The 16,834-nt window shown below is 42.3% G+C and overlaps 7 protein-coding genes across 11 annotated transcripts in view; 5 read left to right on the top strand and 2 right to left on the bottom strand.

Annotated features, from left to right (window-relative positions):
* The window catches only part of LOC6529785, a 43,876-nt gene extending 34,628 nt beyond the window's left edge, over positions 1-9,248 (top strand). The window contains exons 4-6 of one of the 2 annotated variants that reach the window (XM_039373426.1): positions 4,874-5,472; positions 5,579-6,376; positions 6,656-9,248. In XM_039373426.1, coding sequence (XP_039229360.1) covers positions 5,047-5,472; positions 5,579-6,376; positions 6,656-6,859 — 1,428 coding nt within the window. In that variant the 5' untranslated portion in view covers positions 4,874-5,046 and the 3' untranslated portion in view covers positions 6,860-9,248. Of the gene's footprint in view, positions 1-4,873; positions 5,473-5,578; positions 6,377-6,434; positions 6,570-6,655 lie in introns of those variants that run through there. The other variant, XM_039373427.1, reaches the window with a different exon arrangement.
* An 11-nt stretch (positions 9,249-9,259) lies between these two features.
* On the top strand, positions 9,260-10,132 carry LOC6529783. The gene is made up of 2 exons (XM_002090731.3): positions 9,260-9,410; positions 9,473-10,132. The coding sequence occupies exons 1-2, from the start codon at positions 9,333-9,335 to the stop codon at positions 10,043-10,045; spliced, it is 651 nt and encodes a 216-aa protein (XP_002090767.1). The 5' UTR covers positions 9,260-9,332; the 3' UTR covers positions 10,046-10,132.
* Positions 10,133-10,438: 306 nt separating this feature from the next.
* On the top strand, positions 10,439-11,261 carry LOC6529782. Its single transcript, XM_002090730.3, has 2 exons — positions 10,439-10,541; positions 10,598-11,261. The coding sequence occupies exons 1-2, from the start codon at positions 10,470-10,472 to the stop codon at positions 11,138-11,140; spliced, it is 615 nt and encodes a 204-aa protein (XP_002090766.2). The 5' UTR covers positions 10,439-10,469; the 3' UTR covers positions 11,141-11,261.
* A 383-nt stretch (positions 11,262-11,644) lies between these two features.
* On the bottom strand, positions 11,645-12,839 carry LOC6529781. 2 transcript variants are annotated; one of them, XM_015196946.3, is made up of 6 exons: positions 12,711-12,839; positions 12,626-12,652; positions 12,408-12,563; positions 12,214-12,345; positions 11,970-12,146; positions 11,645-11,905 (listed from the first exon to the last, which is right to left on the bottom strand). In XM_015196946.3, the coding sequence occupies exons 1-6, from the start codon at positions 12,759-12,761 to the stop codon at positions 11,687-11,689; spliced, it is 762 nt and encodes a 253-aa protein (XP_015052432.1). In that variant the 5' UTR covers positions 12,762-12,839; the 3' UTR covers positions 11,645-11,686. The 2 variants fall into 2 exon arrangements, with proteins under 2 accessions (XP_015052432.1, XP_015052433.1); XM_015196947.3 differs by having other exon boundaries at positions 11,958-12,146; positions 12,711-12,838.
* Positions 12,840-13,113: 274 nt separating this feature from the next.
* On the bottom strand, positions 13,114-14,317 carry LOC6529780 (soluble scavenger receptor cysteine-rich domain-containing protein SSC5D). The gene is made up of 2 exons (XM_002090728.3): positions 14,210-14,317; positions 13,114-14,130 (listed from the first exon to the last, which is right to left on the bottom strand). The coding sequence occupies exons 1-2, from the start codon at positions 14,237-14,239 to the stop codon at positions 13,228-13,230; spliced, it is 933 nt and encodes a 310-aa protein (XP_002090764.1). The 5' UTR covers positions 14,240-14,317; the 3' UTR covers positions 13,114-13,227.
* Positions 14,318-14,576: 259 nt separating this feature from the next.
* Positions 14,577-15,196, top strand: LOC6529779. Its single transcript, XM_002090727.4, has 2 exons — positions 14,577-14,678; positions 14,739-15,196. Exons 1-2 carry the CDS (start codon positions 14,655-14,657, stop codon positions 15,114-15,116), a joined length of 402 nt encoding a protein of 133 aa, XP_002090763.1. The 5' UTR covers positions 14,577-14,654; the 3' UTR covers positions 15,117-15,196.
* A 604-nt stretch (positions 15,197-15,800) lies between these two features.
* On the top strand, positions 15,801-16,834 carry LOC6529778. 3 transcript variants are annotated; one of them, XM_039373428.2, is made up of 4 exons: positions 15,801-15,994; positions 16,047-16,184; positions 16,246-16,434; positions 16,489-16,834. In XM_039373428.2, the coding sequence occupies exons 1-4, from the start codon at positions 15,831-15,833 to the stop codon at positions 16,676-16,678; spliced, it is 681 nt and encodes a 226-aa protein (XP_039229362.1). In that variant the 5' UTR covers positions 15,801-15,830; the 3' UTR covers positions 16,679-16,834. The 3 variants fall into 3 exon arrangements, with proteins under 3 accessions (XP_039229362.1, XP_015052050.1, XP_002090762.1); XM_015196564.2 differs by having other exon boundaries at positions 15,803-15,994; positions 16,068-16,184; XM_002090726.4 differs by having other exon boundaries at positions 15,805-16,003; positions 16,068-16,184.

Here is a 16,834-nt window from a genome sequence, read left to right as displayed (position 1 = left end):
ATTTGTTTTGTTGCATGTATTTTTTCAATTAGTTTACCAGTATGTCTGAAGGTTTACCCGCTAGTAAGATTACGAATTAAGAAAATTCTTCTCTAAAGTGTCTTAAAGTGCATCTCGCACTCGCAACATTCATATCCCTTATGAGTAATCTAACAATCATTAAACATGAGCTTAATAACTAATTTGAGTCATTGGCGAAACACTGCGTAAATAACAATAAATCTTAAATTAAATATACCCAGTAAAGAATTTGTAGCAAGTAGTAACCTAATATAGACTCTAATAGGCTTATAATTATGCACTGCCTCAGCTCTTCGGTATCGCTGCATTCCAGCTATTACAATTTAATTAAAATGCCATAAAGCGGGAGCAGCTGGCCGAGATAGCAAACTAGCAAACTGAAAAGTGAGACGAGATTCCAGTGGAGTCCTGGTAAATGGCACGCTTTAGCCACTCTGGTGGGCAACTGTCCAGGAGCGGGAAGCCATGCCGTGATTACGGAGATGAGCTCACAGTCATTTAGCTTTGGGATCCCTGCGCTTCATTTGGCACACACAATGACAGTGGTGTTGCTTCTTGGACTCTCTGTAAATGGAGTTGGTACTTTATCTATGTCATTTGATCTATATTTCTATACTCAATGTATTAGGAATAATTATTTTGTATAATAAATCGATAGCTATATTACTTCAGTATTTGAAAATGTTTTATATATTAATCTTATGTAAGCCCATTTTCTACAAGCCTTCAAATTTGAGTACATATTTCAAAAATTCCATTTTTTGACTCGCTCGCGTGAAGTGTCAGAGTCGTTAAGAGCGGTTAAAGTATCCTTTTCATAATATAATATGCCACAAATTATATTACTGGTAGGAGGTACTCTATCCATTTAACTCTAGGGTCCTTCAGTGTCCTGCGCATTTTCCATGCTGGGTAATGCGAGCTCGAAGCCATTTAATTAATGCTGAGCATTAAGCGCGATTATGTGGAATAAATGAGCAGAAGAACCGGTAGAAACGATTACCCTACAGGATGTACAGAATGTGGCTGAAACCACTCACTTAATGGTCAATTGGCTAAGGGCAGCTTTCCGAGTGTTAAATTGAATTGAATTGATTGAACACGAATCGATGCACCGGGCAGGTTTTTCCTCCCAGGCTCTTTGTTTTAAGCCTTCAAACTACCTTAAACTTTAATCGAGGTGGAATCCAACTCTTAAAGGAGCCCTATGCGAGCCGAAAGTGGTTGCCTGCCTGAAGCTTGGAAAACCAAATCCATTTTAGCAACGCACGCATAATTTGAACGGCGGGCCAGCAATCAAACAACGAGAGCAAACAAACAACGGCTAACAAGCAACATGTGGAAGCTAAGAAATGTTTGCCGTGCGCTGTAAATAATTCCGAAATCCCGCTTGCTTAGAGGGCTGAATATGATAAGAGATAAGGAGTCGCGATGGAGTGTGTAGCAAACAAAAAGAATATAAAGTAGTCGCGCAGAAAGCGAAAAACTTCAGATTGCAAATAACAAAGGGCGAAGGAGAAAAGTGAAAGGCGCACAGGAAAATTCTACCAGACATGCTCTCTTTCAGGTAATTGAAGAAGCAGTTGGGGTAGAAAAAATGTAATGTTGGAGGACAGCCAGCGAAATATGCTTTATTGATTGGATAAATATTTAATGCGCTGGAGAAACACATTTCTTTCAGAGGGGCTGGCAAATTTGCGTGTAAAACGGCTTATAACGGTCACGTTCCACCTATAAAAGTAGAGAGGCACCGAGAGAGCCACGCACAGGATTCGAGTATCCTGCCCAGCTGGCGAAGACCCCAAAAGTTAGCAGGGTAATTTCTGGGAAAATACTACGGGATAACTCCTGGCTAATGTCTCGGAATTTACTGAGACACTACCAAGAAACTGTGCAAGAGGGCATAAGTCGCCAACTCAATGCCAACTATTGCGGCATGCGAATTATCTGCTAAGTTCGAGGTCAATTTTGCATAAAAATTCACATGAGAAATTTAGGATATATTTCGTACACCAAATAAAATTACGAGTTTAGGAATATGAAATATATTTAGATATGAATTTTATTTAATTTTATTTATGCCAAAAAAAATTTGTTTATAATTATGTAGTAGATATTATTGTTTCCCGAGTAGTGATTGCTAACTTTTTTCCGGTAGAACATCAAAAATTAGTGTTTTCCGCATGCGATTTAAAAAAAAACTAATGGCTGTTTCAGTTTAACAACTGGAAACTATTTGATCCAAAGGCGAGAGTTTATCTAGTTACACAGATAGGCAACTACCTGAATGAAACTGCTTAAAGAAAGGTTGTTGTTTGCTCAAGGGCTGTGATGAAGTCTAACATCATTAATAGTGTCCTTTCATGTTTTGATGGTCGTGGTCAAGGCAAAACAAACAGTCCAAGAGCAGCCGGCCTTTCAGGGACGAGAGAGCTGGATAGAATTCCTCCATGTGCCCGTGGAACTTACTGACATGGAGGATGGCACTGGGGCTCAGAGGGTTATTTACCCTCGCTGTTGTTTCAGGCCACTTTATTTGTCCGTTTCCTGCTCTGCTCCCTGGCTGCAAAGTGTAAAAACTGTGTAAAAATCACGTTCATCACATAAACACACAGTTCCAGCCACATTACGCACGAAAAAGGGACCGCCGCCGAAGGATAGGCATAATTAATTACCCCCAGGCCGCAAACATTTTACAGCCACTGTCGGGCCATGGAAACCCAATGAATTCCTCACACTGGCCTACCGAAAATAGCCCGGCAGTATAGAAAGCAAGGCCATGTCCATCTGGCATTCCGAATTTGGCCAGGAGGTCAGGTGTCAAGTCAAAGCTGTCCGCTTACGGATTCAATTTACCAGTGGTTATTGGCATACTCGTAGCTACGAATATGACTGAGGGGCAGAATTTATTGTCATCATTGCATGTAATTTCGCCCGTTTTCTGTGGAAGCCAAGGACATCTGCAAATGACAGTGTCGAATATGTTAATTAAACATACAGATAAAACTTAATTTCTTTTATCTCCAACTAGGCGCTCCAACTTCGAGTGCTGATTAGATTAGATATGCATACAGTTATAAAACGAAAATGTTTTAACCATCAAAAGCAGTTAATATCGATCAAATTATTTAAGTATTTACCTTTGTATATTTTAACCGTTTGTCGTGTTCATCCCAATAATTATTTAAAGGCAACTCATTCTTCTCTTCCCATACATTTTAGTAAAACGGAGTCCAATTAATTACCTAATTGATGGCGGCAGTGATTCACTAGCAACTTGTATAGCGAATAACTCCTTCTCAATTCATCAGCTTTCAATTAAGACCTAAGTAAATTGAAACTGGGCGATCAGCTTGCCAAAGAGGTCATAAATCGAGGTTCCAAATGAAGATTGACCTCGGCGATAATAGCATTACTCGAAACTAGCAGGTGAACAAGTGAGAACTTGGCTATTTCCCATCGCTGGTGTGCAATTGTCATAATTAAGAGTGATGAATGAGTCGGCGAATGGGGCAAGTTGCAGTTGAAATCCCTTCTGAGGATGCGAACATGGATTGTCTTTAACTTTCATTGGATCTCAGACTGAAGATTGCGTGTCTGGCAATTTTGCTAATAGTTTTCAATTGCATGTTCTTGGCCAAAGAGCATTCCTCATTCCCCTCAGTCCATGCCGGCAGAAACGGAAGTTCTCAAGTCACTCAACTCAACTTGACTGTGCTGATGAATTGCACAAATTAAAGCTGAAAGGTATTTTAAATGAAAATGTTAAAAATGTGGTTCTTACTTGCTGGTCTTCCTCCGCTTCTTTTCCTTTTGTTTGTCGTTGTCTTTCCGTTTTCCTGGCATCTCAGGCGGTTTTTGTTCATGGCCGAGCTACGGAACAGATTATATGGATAATTTCAATTTATCTGGGCTTAGAAGAGCAGCGACGTGAACCATTTCTGCGGAACTCATTAGAACTCCTGCACTGCAGATGCACTTGAGCCCGCTTTAACAGGCACTTAGCACTTTAATTGGACGCACCGGTAATGACTTAATTCTTATCCGAAATCAAAGCCTTAATTACTTTCCAGCAAAATCATTAGGCATATTTCAGTGTTTGATTTTTCCCACACCTGACGAAAACGCATTACTGTGTAAAATAAATTAAAATCACTTAGCTAATCGGGTTACCAGAGAATGCCATAGACATAAGCTCATAAATTCCGCCCCTAAGTCAGCCACATCGAGGGAGGGGAAACTATTAAAGGATTCCCCACTCTTATCCTTATCTTTGGATGAAACCAAACCGCAGGTTTCAGAATTTTACGGTCAGTTTCACATTTCAGTTTGAGCGCGTCAATGGGCCACGGGCTAATATATTCAAACAAAGTGCGTGTGCATATACTTAAAACACCAATTAAAATTGCATAAGGGAGCGCAAAGTGGGTGGCCCGAATAATAATAATTCACCGAATTCAAATTTTAATGGTAGCTTAATGTAATTCATTTTATGCATTATGACATTTTCTGTCCTGTTCTACTCCCTGCCTGGCCTTGTAATGAAATTTGCATTGTGGCATCTGTCGCATCCGTGCCATGGGGCGTATACGTAATTTGAGTTTTAACCAAGCTCCCTGGGGTGGATAAGCGATTGTTCAAAACCCACTTCGCCCACCCTATCGAGGTAATTTATTCGAATACACAGGAATAAATAGCAAGCTGGACAATGCAGTCCGCAAGGAAGCACTCATAAAGGCTTAAGTTTAAGTAAATATGTGGCGGGGATTCATCTTCTATTTGTTGCTTTTATATGTTTCACTCGACCTGTAAATATTTGCTATTAATAAAACCCCCGCGCATCCTCTTGCAGGCAGCACGTTCTCGGGTCCGGACCAGTGCACATCCATCGAGCGACTGCCGGGTTTTGCATGCTGGCCGGGCAGATAGCCCCGGCGTGAGCACACACATCGGGCTGGAAAAGATATAGGCAACGAGTCATCCTGCCATCCAGCCAACCAGCTGCATCGAATATATCTCGGCCAAATGTACGCCGGTCGGGCGACACAATTTGCCAAAACCATCAGCAGCATGGCGTGCAGCATACAGAAGCAACCTCAGGCCCCGCAATCAGTGGATCCTGGCACTGCAGGAGCGGATCGGGTGGGTGGAATGGTAGGTGGGGGAGGAGGTGGTGGCCCCAGTGGAGCTGGCACCGTCCCCTCCACCCCGAAAACCAAGACCGCCCAGCCGAGGGGCTCCCTGCCAACGGATGTGAACCAACCACCGTTGGAATTTCAGTGGCCACCGCCCGTTCCTGTTTCGATACACACGAGCAACTTGCGTCTGAACATGATGAACCAGGATCCCAAGGACCTCCATACAGCCAGAGCCATTATTGAGGAGCTGCGCTCCAAGGTGCGCTTCCAGACGGAGCACATCATGAAGTGGCGCAAGGCGTATGCCATGCAGGTGATTACTAAAACTATTGCAATAGGATTCAAATTAAAATGAAATTTGTATGTCATGGTAATGTTAATAAATATTATAAATACCTATCCTTATTTCTCGCAATCAGGTTCAGCAGCACTATCGGTATCAGAAGGAGAAATCAGATCAGATGAACTCGTTGACCTCGCAGCTCTTGCTCCTGGAATCCCGACTGAAGCGAAAGCAAAAGCAGATAGCAAGTCTATTGAACCATCGGGAGTTGACCATCCAGCGTCAGCAGAAGATCATCGACACCCTGTCCTCCCGGTTGGTGGATCATGGCCTGGAGACCATTGAAGCTAGCTATGCCAACGAGCTGGACTCCCTGAACGACTCGGATTCGGCGGTGGTGCTCGAGGACATTGACTCCGACAGTCCGATGACCTTGGGCACGCGACGGAAGAGTAGTGGCGCTGGCGGATTGGGCGGAGTGCTGGGCAGCGATGGCATCACCATAGTACGGTCCATATCCGATGCGATCGAGACGAATCACAACAAGTACGGAGCGGCCAGGCGAAACAACTGCTTCCTGCGTCGTCCCGATATCCTGGAAACCGTTTACTCCGTCGAGGAGGATCCCGAACCCACCACGGACGTGGCCGAAAAGCGGGACAAGTTTAAGAACCGCTCAGACAAGGCTCTAAGCTCGAGCTCGACAGAGGGTCAGATAGACGCCGCCAGTCCCTCGACCGCGGACAAAGCCAAAGATTCATCGCCCGTCGAGGGCGGATCCACCATTTCAAGACGTCAACTAGGAGCCCTCAAAAGATCTCCAAGCCACGACTCTCCGTGCACCACACTCAGTGTCAAGGTCCCCCAGCTGCAGCCACCATCTCCTCCACCATCGGCAGGTGGAGCGCAGGAGCCGCCCAACGGGAAAACCCAGGTAACTGATAACTAACGGATTGAATTGCGGAATGTTGCACTTAAATTTTAAATTTCAGGAAAATGTTGAGCCTATGGAGGGAATTCCCATTTTCTTAGATTGCGAATTAATTTTATAACATTTCATAGATTTTAAATTTTATATGGAAAAATACCTTTTGTTTTTCTGCCTAGCATCGAATTTTTAATTAAATGCATTAAACCAATCTTTGGCTTTTTTAATTAAGTATAGATTTTGATCTCTTAAATATATATAGTTAATGTATATATCCCTTTCCAGGTGACCAACTACAACCGGGTTATGTTGAACCATCGCTCGGTGACGAAGCCCAAGGACGTGAAATACAAGCGCATCAACAAGGCAAAGTCCAAGAGTCTGGAGGAGCTGAGGGGGCGTCTCAAGAACCTGGTGGAGCGGCCTCCTGGCCTGGACGGCGGTTTCTCCGGCGGCATGATGCCGCAGACGGCTCAGTCATATGCGTGACACTCGAAGCAGCCGGACGGGGAGTCCCAAAGGTCAACGGATGGGTTGAAAAAAGGGGGGCAGCCGGAGGCGGCGATGGAACCTCATCCGCGGAGGGAGAGCGCGGAGCCAATTGCTTCGACCTCGGCCACGACCTCGAATTCGATCTCCGCCCCCCAGGAGCCGCAGGGCAGCAGACATGGCTTTCCCAAGAGGTCGCTGACCTTGCCGCGCATCCTGGTGCCCCGGCAATCGGCAGCGGGACTGGCGGGCTCTAGCGGCGGGGGCGGCGGTGGGCGTGGCGGCTTCTAGCAATTAAAGAAATTTTTCATACGCAATTGTGATAAAAAGTAAAAACGTTTTCTTCCTCCGTCTCTGTACTGCCGACTTCAGTTGCTTTAACATGATTCTCTTTTGTAACATTTGTTTCCTTGACATTTATCCTAAGCTTAGTTTGGTAAACTATGCATTTACATACATAAGTTTAGCTTAAGTTTTACAGACCGTACTGCATTTTGACGTAACATTACACATAGTTATCACAAAACAAATAAATCATTTTGTAAACCTAATTTTCTGTCTATGATTTTCACACTTTACAAAAAGCGTATGAAAAATTTCTCCAACCGTAAGTCAGATATATCTTACAAATGAACGGAATGTGTACTCGAGGACAATATTTCCAAATCCCAGATGTCGAATGGTGAGTAGCTCCAGTCAGTCCCAGAATTGTGGGTGAAAATAGGCTAGAAAGGATATTATAAAAATTTACTCAAGGTATCACTAAATATTATATAAGAACAAATGCATACTAATATTTAAGCAAATTGTTAATTGTTAATATTACATACATTTCCGCAACATTTAAGAGCTTCTCTGATAAGTCTTTTACATACATAAAGCATTTCGGCTTGCTTTTGAGAACTATACATCCAAAACACGTTAGAACAAACTTCTCTATTGATATTCAATCTAGTTTTAAGCTCTACTCCATGGACTGTCTTCTAGATAACAGAATTTACAATTGATCATAAATAAATATGAGTATATTTTCTTACTAACTATTACTAGCCATTTATATATATTTAATATCTTGAACTAGCATAAGGTAGAAGAATATTATTTTTGCATTTTGTCACGATTATTTTATAACTTGTTATCGACTATTGGGGTCTGCATGGCCCCAATGTCCTAAATGTCAGATGTACCTTGAGAACTCGTAAAATACTGTAAAGATTTAACCCAAATATCAGCGTTAATATTAGAAAGTGAGTTAGAATCTCCATAGGTGTGAACTTCGACAATGGCTGCTATCAGGTCTCAATTATAAAGAATACATATATTTAAAAGCCAAATAGTACAATACCTGGACAGCTGAAAAACAACAAGCTATATATTCGAAATAACAGAAATAAATCAAACATATATCAATATGCAACTTGGTGTTTCAGTGATTGTCCTACAACAATGTGTACCTACATACGTGTGTCAAAACAAATCATTTCCAGTATTGAAATATAGAGTATGGTAAAATAATCCTCTTGAATTCCTAAGTCAATTGGAAGTTAATTTAATTACTTTAAGCAGATTGTTAAAAAAAATGCCAGTGTATTTGCCAACAATCGCGGGTAAAGCGTGTTATTCTGAACGTAAATTAAATAAGACGTATGATTAAGTACTTTTCGCAGAGATACAAAAGGATATAGTTATAAGGAAGTTTGTCGCATGCCAAACGCTTCTTGATTTTTATAAATTTATGTAAATTTAAATGTATGTAACCAATAATGATGTAAGCAATGCTTTTTCACTCTTTGTTCATATTATCACGAATTATTTTTCTTATCTATTCACCGCACATTTTGGGATCATTCTTTCCTTGTTTGTTGCAAACTAAAGAGATCATACAGCAAATATTGTTATTGTAGTAATTATCAAACATATTTTAATAATCCGCGCATATTCTTGACGTTGCATTCATTTTAGAAACACTTTTTCGATTTTTTACAACCTTCAGAGATAAGATTCAACAAGTTGTAATTGTACAAATTATCAAAAATATTTTGATTATCCGGACAACTTCCTTCCCGTTACAAGCCAATTTACAAATGCTGAATATGAATATATAAATATATATAGTCCGGATGAATATGCGCTACTACGAGAATGCAGTAGCTTGCTAATAACCTAAGTATATGCTAAGGTGTGTAATTTACAAATCTAATTGTTAATATTACTCGTTTGTATGCAGATTACTACTAACATTCGACTATACGGCATTTTTTTCTATCAAGCTTAAATAGAAAATCAGAAACGAACATTTATGGCCATTAATTTGCTCACTCTATGAAATTCGAATACACAGTACCTAAGATATTTTCTACTCGCGCTTAATAAAACAAACGAAACCTAAGCTAGTCGAGATTGTTTTGGGCGGGGAGACTTTTTCGGATTCGTCCGGCATGATCAGTCTAAGTCGAGCAGCGATCAGAGAAGCATGGCTAGATCAGGGCGCAGTACGAGTTTTCTTATCGGCAGCACTTGCTGGTCGGTGGTTACAGGTCTTATCTGCCTGGTGAGTCGGTGAATGCAAGTGGATTAGATAAGGTACTTATTGATTTTCCTCTCGATTGCCAGGCTCTGGCGGACTCTGTCCGAGTCCCAGAACGCAGCCCAACGATCCTGGCGGAAAACACAATTCAGGCGGTGGAGAGGCTCTTCAACCAAGTGCTCTACGCGACCATCGAAGATGCCCGCCAAAGACTTCCTGGTCTTCCAGCCAACGAATCCATCGATCGGCAGTACTTCGAGGAGCTCGATCTGGTTGCTGGGAACGAGGACTACTACAGCACTGCTTTCTACATCTTCGCCTGGATAAACAGCGACCTCATGTACCACAACACTCCTAATAAATTGCTTATTGAGGTTTTGCCCGGCGAGAAGATTGCCATCCGCAGATTCTTCGCCAAGGTAAAGCCGCATCTTACTAAGTATCTGCGACTTAGTCGGCAGGACAAGAGTGAATTAGTTTCCAATATGACCCAATTGGCCACCGAAACTAACGACAGTCTGATCACAACCTTCTTGGAGTTCCCCCAAAACCTAAAGAGCCAACTTCCTGAGCTCCAGCTAATGGACTACACCAAACTGGCTCAGGCATTAGTGCAGGGGGTGGCCAGAGGTATTTGGATGAAAGCTGTAAATACATAGAAAAATATTTAAACAATATCATTGAATTAGGAAATGTTTGTTATAAAATGAGGCATTGCCTTTAAATATATGCACTCCAAAGAGAAATATTGTATTTGCATTTGGAATCGGAAAATTTCCGCACATCTGATCAACATGTGGAGATCTCGGGAACTGATACTTTAGAGCAATAAAGATATTAACGTAACCTGGGAAATATATTCGACCTTATAATCACTAAATAGACGGTTTCCACTGTCCACTAATTAAAATACGAAGGGGAGTACTCGTTCTTATCACGCTCACCGATTTCTGAGGACTGATTACAGTCTACACGCTGTCTCACGATCTGTGGGTATTTATTATAGAGGCGTTCTTGCATTTAGTATCAACTTTGTGAATTTAAGAGAGGGATTATAAAAGGAATAAGTTCGATTGAAACTAGATGCAGTTTGAAATCATGACCAGCAAAATAACTTGGACTTTTCTGTTCGCGATAGCTGCCCTCCAACATTCGGTAAAGTCCTTACCACGCAAATATCCTGCAGAAATAAACTTGAACTTTTAACGCAGCTCGCAGCTCCTCCCATAAACAGATGGCAGTTACAATTTGAAGTGTCCAATGAACTGTTTCAAATGGTAACAGATGCCATGGAACAGCTTAGAAAAGTCTTCCAACTGGTCATCGACGAAGCGGAACTTATCTTACCACCGGACTCCAATGGAAACATTCTCAAGGAGCTCAAGGAGTTTGTCGCGGCTTTGGACACACTGGATTTCGATGATTCGTTTGAGCTGAACAGACTGGAAGACGCTCTTGAGGAATTGGAAAGCATCATTTCGATTGCAGGCAGCAAAGAATTCGAATCAGAAGCTGACGAGGTTGTGGTCCAGCTATTCATACAGCATGGAGTTGAGGACCTGGAGCATATACTGGAAAAAAATTTGGAAACTACTCTGAAATCAGTCGAGCAGAAGGTGGAGAAGTACATGAGCACATGGTCCGACAGTCGGCTGGCTAGAAACTCGGACTTAGTTAAGCAGTTTAATGAATTTAAGAACGAGAAGGATGTTTATGAGAAGCTGGATAAGCTATCCAATTCTGATTTCATTTAAATATAAATATTATGTTTCAACTCACTTTGAATCATTTCCAAAAGTCAATTATCTATAGATGAATATTCACAACGTATATAAATTCCATAAACTGCCGTGCTCACATAAATAATAACAGAAATCCAGAGTTCAATTTTTTGTATTATCACGCTTGCTGTATGCTATTGATTACATATTGCAACCAGTTTAACAATCAATGACCATATAATATATTCGCTAGTAAGTGTGTATTAATTATGGCATGAATGACGTAAGAAACGCGGAATTGTTTTTGCCCTTTTATACAATTGTTTACCGCCAATTTTCAATAGCTTTCATCGATATATTTACTGACTTCTTTTTTTCCTATTTAATACTACTATTGTTGAGACTAATAAATAAAGCAAGAAGCAATTAAAATAAATAATTATTTCTAATGCAAAGAAGATTTACATTAGACTGCCAAGTCGATATAATCTCCGGCAGCCTCAACTAGTTATTCCAGAACTCAGAAGACGTCAGCTATCAGCTCTGAGTTTCATTTATTAGTTTCTATTAGAAAGGCGGTTAAAAGTTGCGGAATGATGATCCAAATCCATTCCGCGAGTCGTACACATCCCGCTCGATCTGCGGAGGTCCTCTTCCGTCAGAGGTGTAGCTATAGGATTCGGATCGGTAAAAGTTGTTTGAAGAGCCTCCGGAACCAAGAGGGCCACTGTTACCAGCCGAAATACTGGGACCACCGGCAATAAGGGGGATTATGGAACCATCAGATGGTATAGGTACCTGAAAACAGTTTATTAGTTTATTTAGCCAGTAAAAAGATTGATCTCCTTACTGGTCCAGTTACCCTTACTGGTCCAGATACCCAGGCTCCCGAGTTTTGGTTGCGGAATGGCGTATCAGGAAATGGTCGAATGCCTCTGTCACGGAAATCCGGAGAACTCGGAAAGGGTCTGTTGTTGAAGGCGTTGCCTCTGGGACCCACGTTGTAATCCGATTCGAATGCATTGTCGTAGTTGGGTTGCTAAAATAGTTTATAGTAACTTTTAACTTTTTTTAACTTTTTTGTAACTACTTTTAATTACGCTTACAGGAATGCGAAAACCGTTTGTTCGGGGAGGGCTCTGAGAAAAAAATGGTCGAGGCTGAAATGGGATAGGTCGTAGTGGAATTTCCTCCTCTTCGTAGGAGGCTGTCACTTCTTCCACTTCTCCGCTGGATCTCTTCAATGAAAATAAATATGGATTTAAATAACTGTATATTAAATATATTAGAAGAGACGAACATCTAAAAACTTGACTTCATTGTCTAATTCAGCCAAGGCAGTCCTATTTCCGCCATTTAAGGAAGATCGATCAGAAATAGGTTCGTTGCTGGACTTCTGGCCCACGGGCTTGAACAGATGCGTCGGAATGCTGATTGTTTCACGAGGCACCCTCACCTGAGGATTATGGAAAAGTGTATATGTATATATACTTTTTAGGGGTCTGGTAGCAAACTTACCTTGGGCTCCGGCAGAGTGTGGCATAGCTATAAAATTCAGATCGCATTGAAGCATAAGTTATGGAATGTGCCGATGTATACCTACCCCCTGTGCAATGAACAGACAGCCCAGCAAAACGAATTGGAGCGGCAACATCTCGAAAATCTCGACAGGTACTTACGTCTCGAACTTCCGACGATCGACAGAACTATGAGTTGACTGCATGGAATGCGATGCAGTTAAATGCAACTACGATCCCAACCCGTCCGACTGGAAATAGTCAAGGTGAGAGCTTGGGGGCCGGGGTTATCAGCCTGGGGATTACACGACAGGGAAATCAGAAGCAAATAAGTCAATCTGCTCATATGCGCACATCAGCAATTATCATTTTCCCGAATCTAGGAGCCGTTAATTTAGGAGCTAGCACTTGAAAGCAAATCCCAAGCTATGACTCTCCCGATCGAAAGCCTTATATGGTATATAATAATATACAAAACACACGAAAATATAATATTAACGGTATTTAATGTGTTAGGAAGTACATTTTAGGAATTAAATAAAATTAATATAACATTGACTATCTGGGGTCTGAAGATCTTTTCATAGTATTCAGCGCAGAGTATTAGTATTGTCCATAGCCGTAGGGCGATCCATATCCGCCTCCTGGACGCGGGAAGCTGGGTACAGAGATCACTGGCCTTCGGGGAATCAAATAGACCTGCGGGTAGCCAAATCCAGGTGGTTTCAGGGCCACATCCTCATCAGTATCCCCTTCTCCAGACTTGTCCTTGTGCTTATCTTCCCCGGAGTCCTTTTCGTGATCGTGATCGTGATTGTGAGGGTATCCGTAACCGGGACTAGGAGGTCCGTATCCTGGAAAGCTCGGCCAGTTACGAGGCTGGTTGAACACCGGTGGTTGATAGGGGGAGTAAGGGGATCTAAAGATCGGATAGGAGGGGTATCTAGATGACTCCGGCGATTCCTTGTCCGCATCTTTGGGAGTGGGCGGTGTCGCCGATGGAGGGGGAAGTTTTGGGCCCGCGGCGGAGAATATTAATCCAGGGTGGGAGTACGGATACTGAATGGGGTATGGATAAGGGTGGGAATGCGGATGAGGATGGTGCTCATGCTTATGGGGCTTTGGCGTTGTGGTAGTTGTAGTGGTGGTCGTCGTCGTGCTTGTGGTTTCCGGTTCTGGAGTGGTGGACTCCGGGAGAGCAGATCCATCATTGTTTTGTAGCAAACCATCGTCCAGTTGTCCCAATCCGTCATCAGGAGCAACGGTGGCATCACCTTTCTGCTGTATCGCAGGCGTTGTAGTGGGTTCCGGCTTTGGAGTTGTGGTTTCTGGCTCAGGAGTGCTGGTAGTCACTTTCTTGTGGGGATGATGAGGCTGATATTGCGGGGGAAGGTGGGGCTCCGGCAGATGCGTGGCATCGGTAGTCTCCTCGTCGCTATAAACCGAGGCATCGATTTGTTTTTTAGCCTCATCGAGCGACAATTGAGCGTAGCTCAGCGCCAGAAGCTAAAAGTCGAATATATAATATATTAAATAACTACAGTTCGAGTCATTTTCCCTGTCCTGGCCAAGATCTAGCACCCACCTGGCTGATTAGAAGCAGCTTGATGAACATCTCAACCGACTAAGCTTAACTAGCAAGGGCCCAGCGAAAACTGATTGTTGTCTGCCGGTCATAGCTGACTTATATAGCCCAGAATCGCCCACAATTATGGAAATCGGTAAGCCCACAATTACAGTCAGCCCCAGAGCAATCAGCTCATGATCTCTCTCGAAAAACCCGATTGGCATCAGGTGTTGGATGCGTCTGCCGGAATTTCCCCGACTGCGTTGGCAATTAAAGTCGCCACCTATCAGTTGGTCACAAAGAGAATTGGTTCTGCCCGCAAAATCAGCGAAAAGTAGCGATTCCTCCAATCAATTTTGAACTGCTCCAATCGATTCCACCTGCGCAGCGACTATAAAAGGTGGCTTTGCCCAGTCGGCGCTTCTGGTTTCGACGCAGCATATGTGTCAGGTGTGACGTGAGCATGGCGAAACTTGAACTGAAGCTGGTGAGGCCCATGGGGCATTCCCTCTTTTTCGCTCATACTCGAAAGTATTCTTTGTTCTAGATTGGAATCGTTATATTCTTGGTAGCCGCTGTCGAGGCTCAGGAAACCCCTGCGGCTGAATCATCACCAGCATCGCAAGCAGCTGGTGAAACTTCTTCAGTAACTGAAGGCACTTCTACCGGAGAAGTAACTCAGCCCATTGTAGCGGGGTCGGAGGATACAGAAGCACCCACAAATAGCACCGATATTGTTGATAGCCCGGACAACACAGACACAAACGATCCGACTGGCGCCGAAAATGGAGGAGATCCATATATAAAGCCGGGAAACCATACAAAGGGACCTCGGCACGTCAGAGCACATGATGGCTTTCACAGCCTGAAGACGGAGAAACACTGGGCTCACTGGAACGACGCTTTTACCACATCAGGTCCTTAGCTAATTCTACCCACTATACAAAATAATTTTGTAACCAAGCTCGGAAGATCACTAATTAAAAACTAGTATTGATACTTTTAGTATTGATAATTTATTTATTTGGTCAGAAATGAGGAAACCCTATATGGTTTTACCTAGAACTTTTAAGATGACGAATGAAATTAGTTGACATTCTATAGTTGCACAATGCGGTTGGTTTTTTTCTGCTTAATAGGTTAAGTTATACAAAAATTGATCGAAGTGCCTCTTTTTGTGGCTGCAGATAGTATTGCCCAGACACATGGGTCACGATGGATTCCACGGTATCGAGAAGGAAGACATAACTCCATCTAATGGCCGACAAGGTCGGGATTGCACGCGATTACCTATATCCAAAATCTCAGATCTCGTCAGACAATGGGAAGCGGAAACCTTGTCCATCTATCAATGGATCACTGTTAATTGAACATTTTCAATGTTTAAATGTGTACATAATAAATTGAATTGTATAAATTGTTGCTAGCCAAGCAATATACATTTGAGAATGGGAAATGAGAAATGGATTTTAAGCATATGAAAAAACTAGCTTTAAAATGACTAAAAAAAGTGTTTTTTTTGTTTGTATTTTAAGGTAAATCACTAATTGGGAATCAATTGGTTCCATAATACATCTCAGCCCTCTAATTGTGATTTTACGCATAACTAAAAAGTATATACATAAGTAAAACTACAGCCATGGGATCAAGGCTCTATCCCGCTGGCATCGTCATCCTCCATTGCCTGCTGATGCTCCTCGTCCATGTGGACAGCAAAGCTAACCAGAACCACTCGGAGAATGACAGACAGCGTCACCTTCGACCACACAATCTGCACAGACCTCCATACGAGGGTTACGATAGGTACAATCAGTAAGATACACATCCGACCAAGTTGAAGATACATTTCCGAAAGGCAACCATTCACCTACTTTAGCTATAATCGAGATATGGAATCAAAGGATGCAGCCCCAAATGAAAAGGAGCCTCCCAAACCCAGATCAGGCCATTTGAAACAGAAGGAACGAACAGCTAAGGCTAGTTCGCACTGGATGTAGGTACATCATCTGCATCACATAGGGATGCTCTGCGATAAAGGAACATATTCTTTCCAGGAGAGTCCATAGCGTCTACCAAAAAGAAAAGGCAGAGCTGGAGGAATGGGCTCGACTGAAGAATGTAACTGATCAGGAACTGAAGATATTCTTTGACGGGGAAATTTCTACTGAAGACAAGTACAAATTATTTCAGGACATCCTAGCCGTTGTTAAGATCCTGAAAGCGGTGAAGAAAAAGGGAGCTGTGTAAGTAGTGTTATTCTGGTATGTCTTGCAAGCCTTTAAAGTCCTTCTTTTTAGAACCGAAAAAGAGAGACCAATGCTAACTCCGGAACTGACACCATTGATTTTAAAATTCGGCCGCATGTTTGAAAAGGAAATTATCAAAAACTCCAAAACCTATCAAGCCTTAAAGATGCTTGTGGAGGAGGTTAAAACAAATTCCACCAAAGACAACAAACACAAAAGATCCCGAAATCGTCATCACTAAGTGGAAAATAAATTGGCTATGCCTGCTTCATTTTTCATTCCTTAACAAGCAGCTATAACGTAAAGTGTGTAGTTAACATATAATTATGGTCTATAAATAAATCGATCTTTAAGGCTGCACTTGAAAGTTGGTTGCCTTACAGAAACTATTGACTGA

The sequence above is a fragment of the Drosophila yakuba genome, chromosome 2R, assembly GCF_016746365.2.
Source record: "Drosophila yakuba strain Tai18E2 chromosome 2R, Prin_Dyak_Tai18E2_2.1, whole genome shotgun sequence".
NCBI classification, from domain to species: Eukaryota; Metazoa; Arthropoda; class Insecta; order Diptera; family Drosophilidae; genus Drosophila; species Drosophila yakuba.
Note: the sequence above shows the minus strand (reverse complement) of the source record. Positions and strands in the feature narration are given on the sequence as shown.

Coding starts and splice junctions, on each gene's coding strand:
- LOC6529780 (XM_002090728.3), bottom strand. CDS start 14,239: ATGTTCATCAAGCTGCTTCTAATCAGCCAG. Junction 14,131..14,209: donor AGCTGCTTCTAATCAGCCAG/GTGGGTGCTAGA, acceptor TTCGACTTTTAG/CTTCTGGCGCTGAGCTACGC.
- LOC6529779 (XM_002090727.4), top strand. CDS start 14,655: ATGGCGAAACTTGAACTGAAGCTG. Junction 14,679..14,738: donor CGAAACTTGAACTGAAGCTG/GTGAGGCCCATG, acceptor TCTTTGTTCTAG/ATTGGAATCGTTATATTCTT.
- LOC6529782 (XM_002090730.3), top strand. CDS start 10,470: ATGCAGTTTGAAATCATGACCAGCAAAATAACTTGGACTTTTCTGTTC. Junction 10,542..10,597: donor TAGCTGCCCTCCAACATTCG/GTAAAGTCCTTA, acceptor CTTTTAACGCAG/CTCGCAGCTCCTCCCATAAA.
- LOC6529778 (XM_039373428.2), top strand. CDS start 15,831: ATGGGATCAAGGCTCTATCCCGCTGGCATCGTCATCCTCCATTGCCTG. Junction 16,185..16,245: donor AAGGCTAGTTCGCACTGGAT/GTAGGTACATCA, acceptor TATTCTTTCCAG/GAGAGTCCATAGCGTCTACC. Junction 16,435..16,488: donor GTGAAGAAAAAGGGAGCTGT/GTAAGTAGTGTT, acceptor CCTTCTTTTTAG/AACCGAAAAAGAGAGACCAA.
- LOC6529783 (XM_002090731.3), top strand. CDS start 9,333: ATGGCTAGATCAGGGCGCAGTACGAGTTTTCTTATCGGCAGCACTTGC. Junction 9,411..9,472: donor TTACAGGTCTTATCTGCCTG/GTGAGTCGGTGA, acceptor CTCGATTGCCAG/GCTCTGGCGGACTCTGTCCG.
- LOC6529781 (XM_015196947.3), bottom strand. CDS start 12,761: ATGTTGCCGCTCCAATTCGTTTTGCTGGGCTGTCTGTTCATTGCACAG. Junction 12,564..12,625: donor ACACTCTGCCGGAGCCCAAG/GTAAGTTTGCTA, acceptor CATAATCCTCAG/GTGAGGGTGCCTCGTGAAAC. Junction 12,147..12,213: donor CAAACGGTTTTCGCATTCCT/GTAAGCGTAATT, acceptor AAACTATTTTAG/CAACCCAACTACGACAATGC.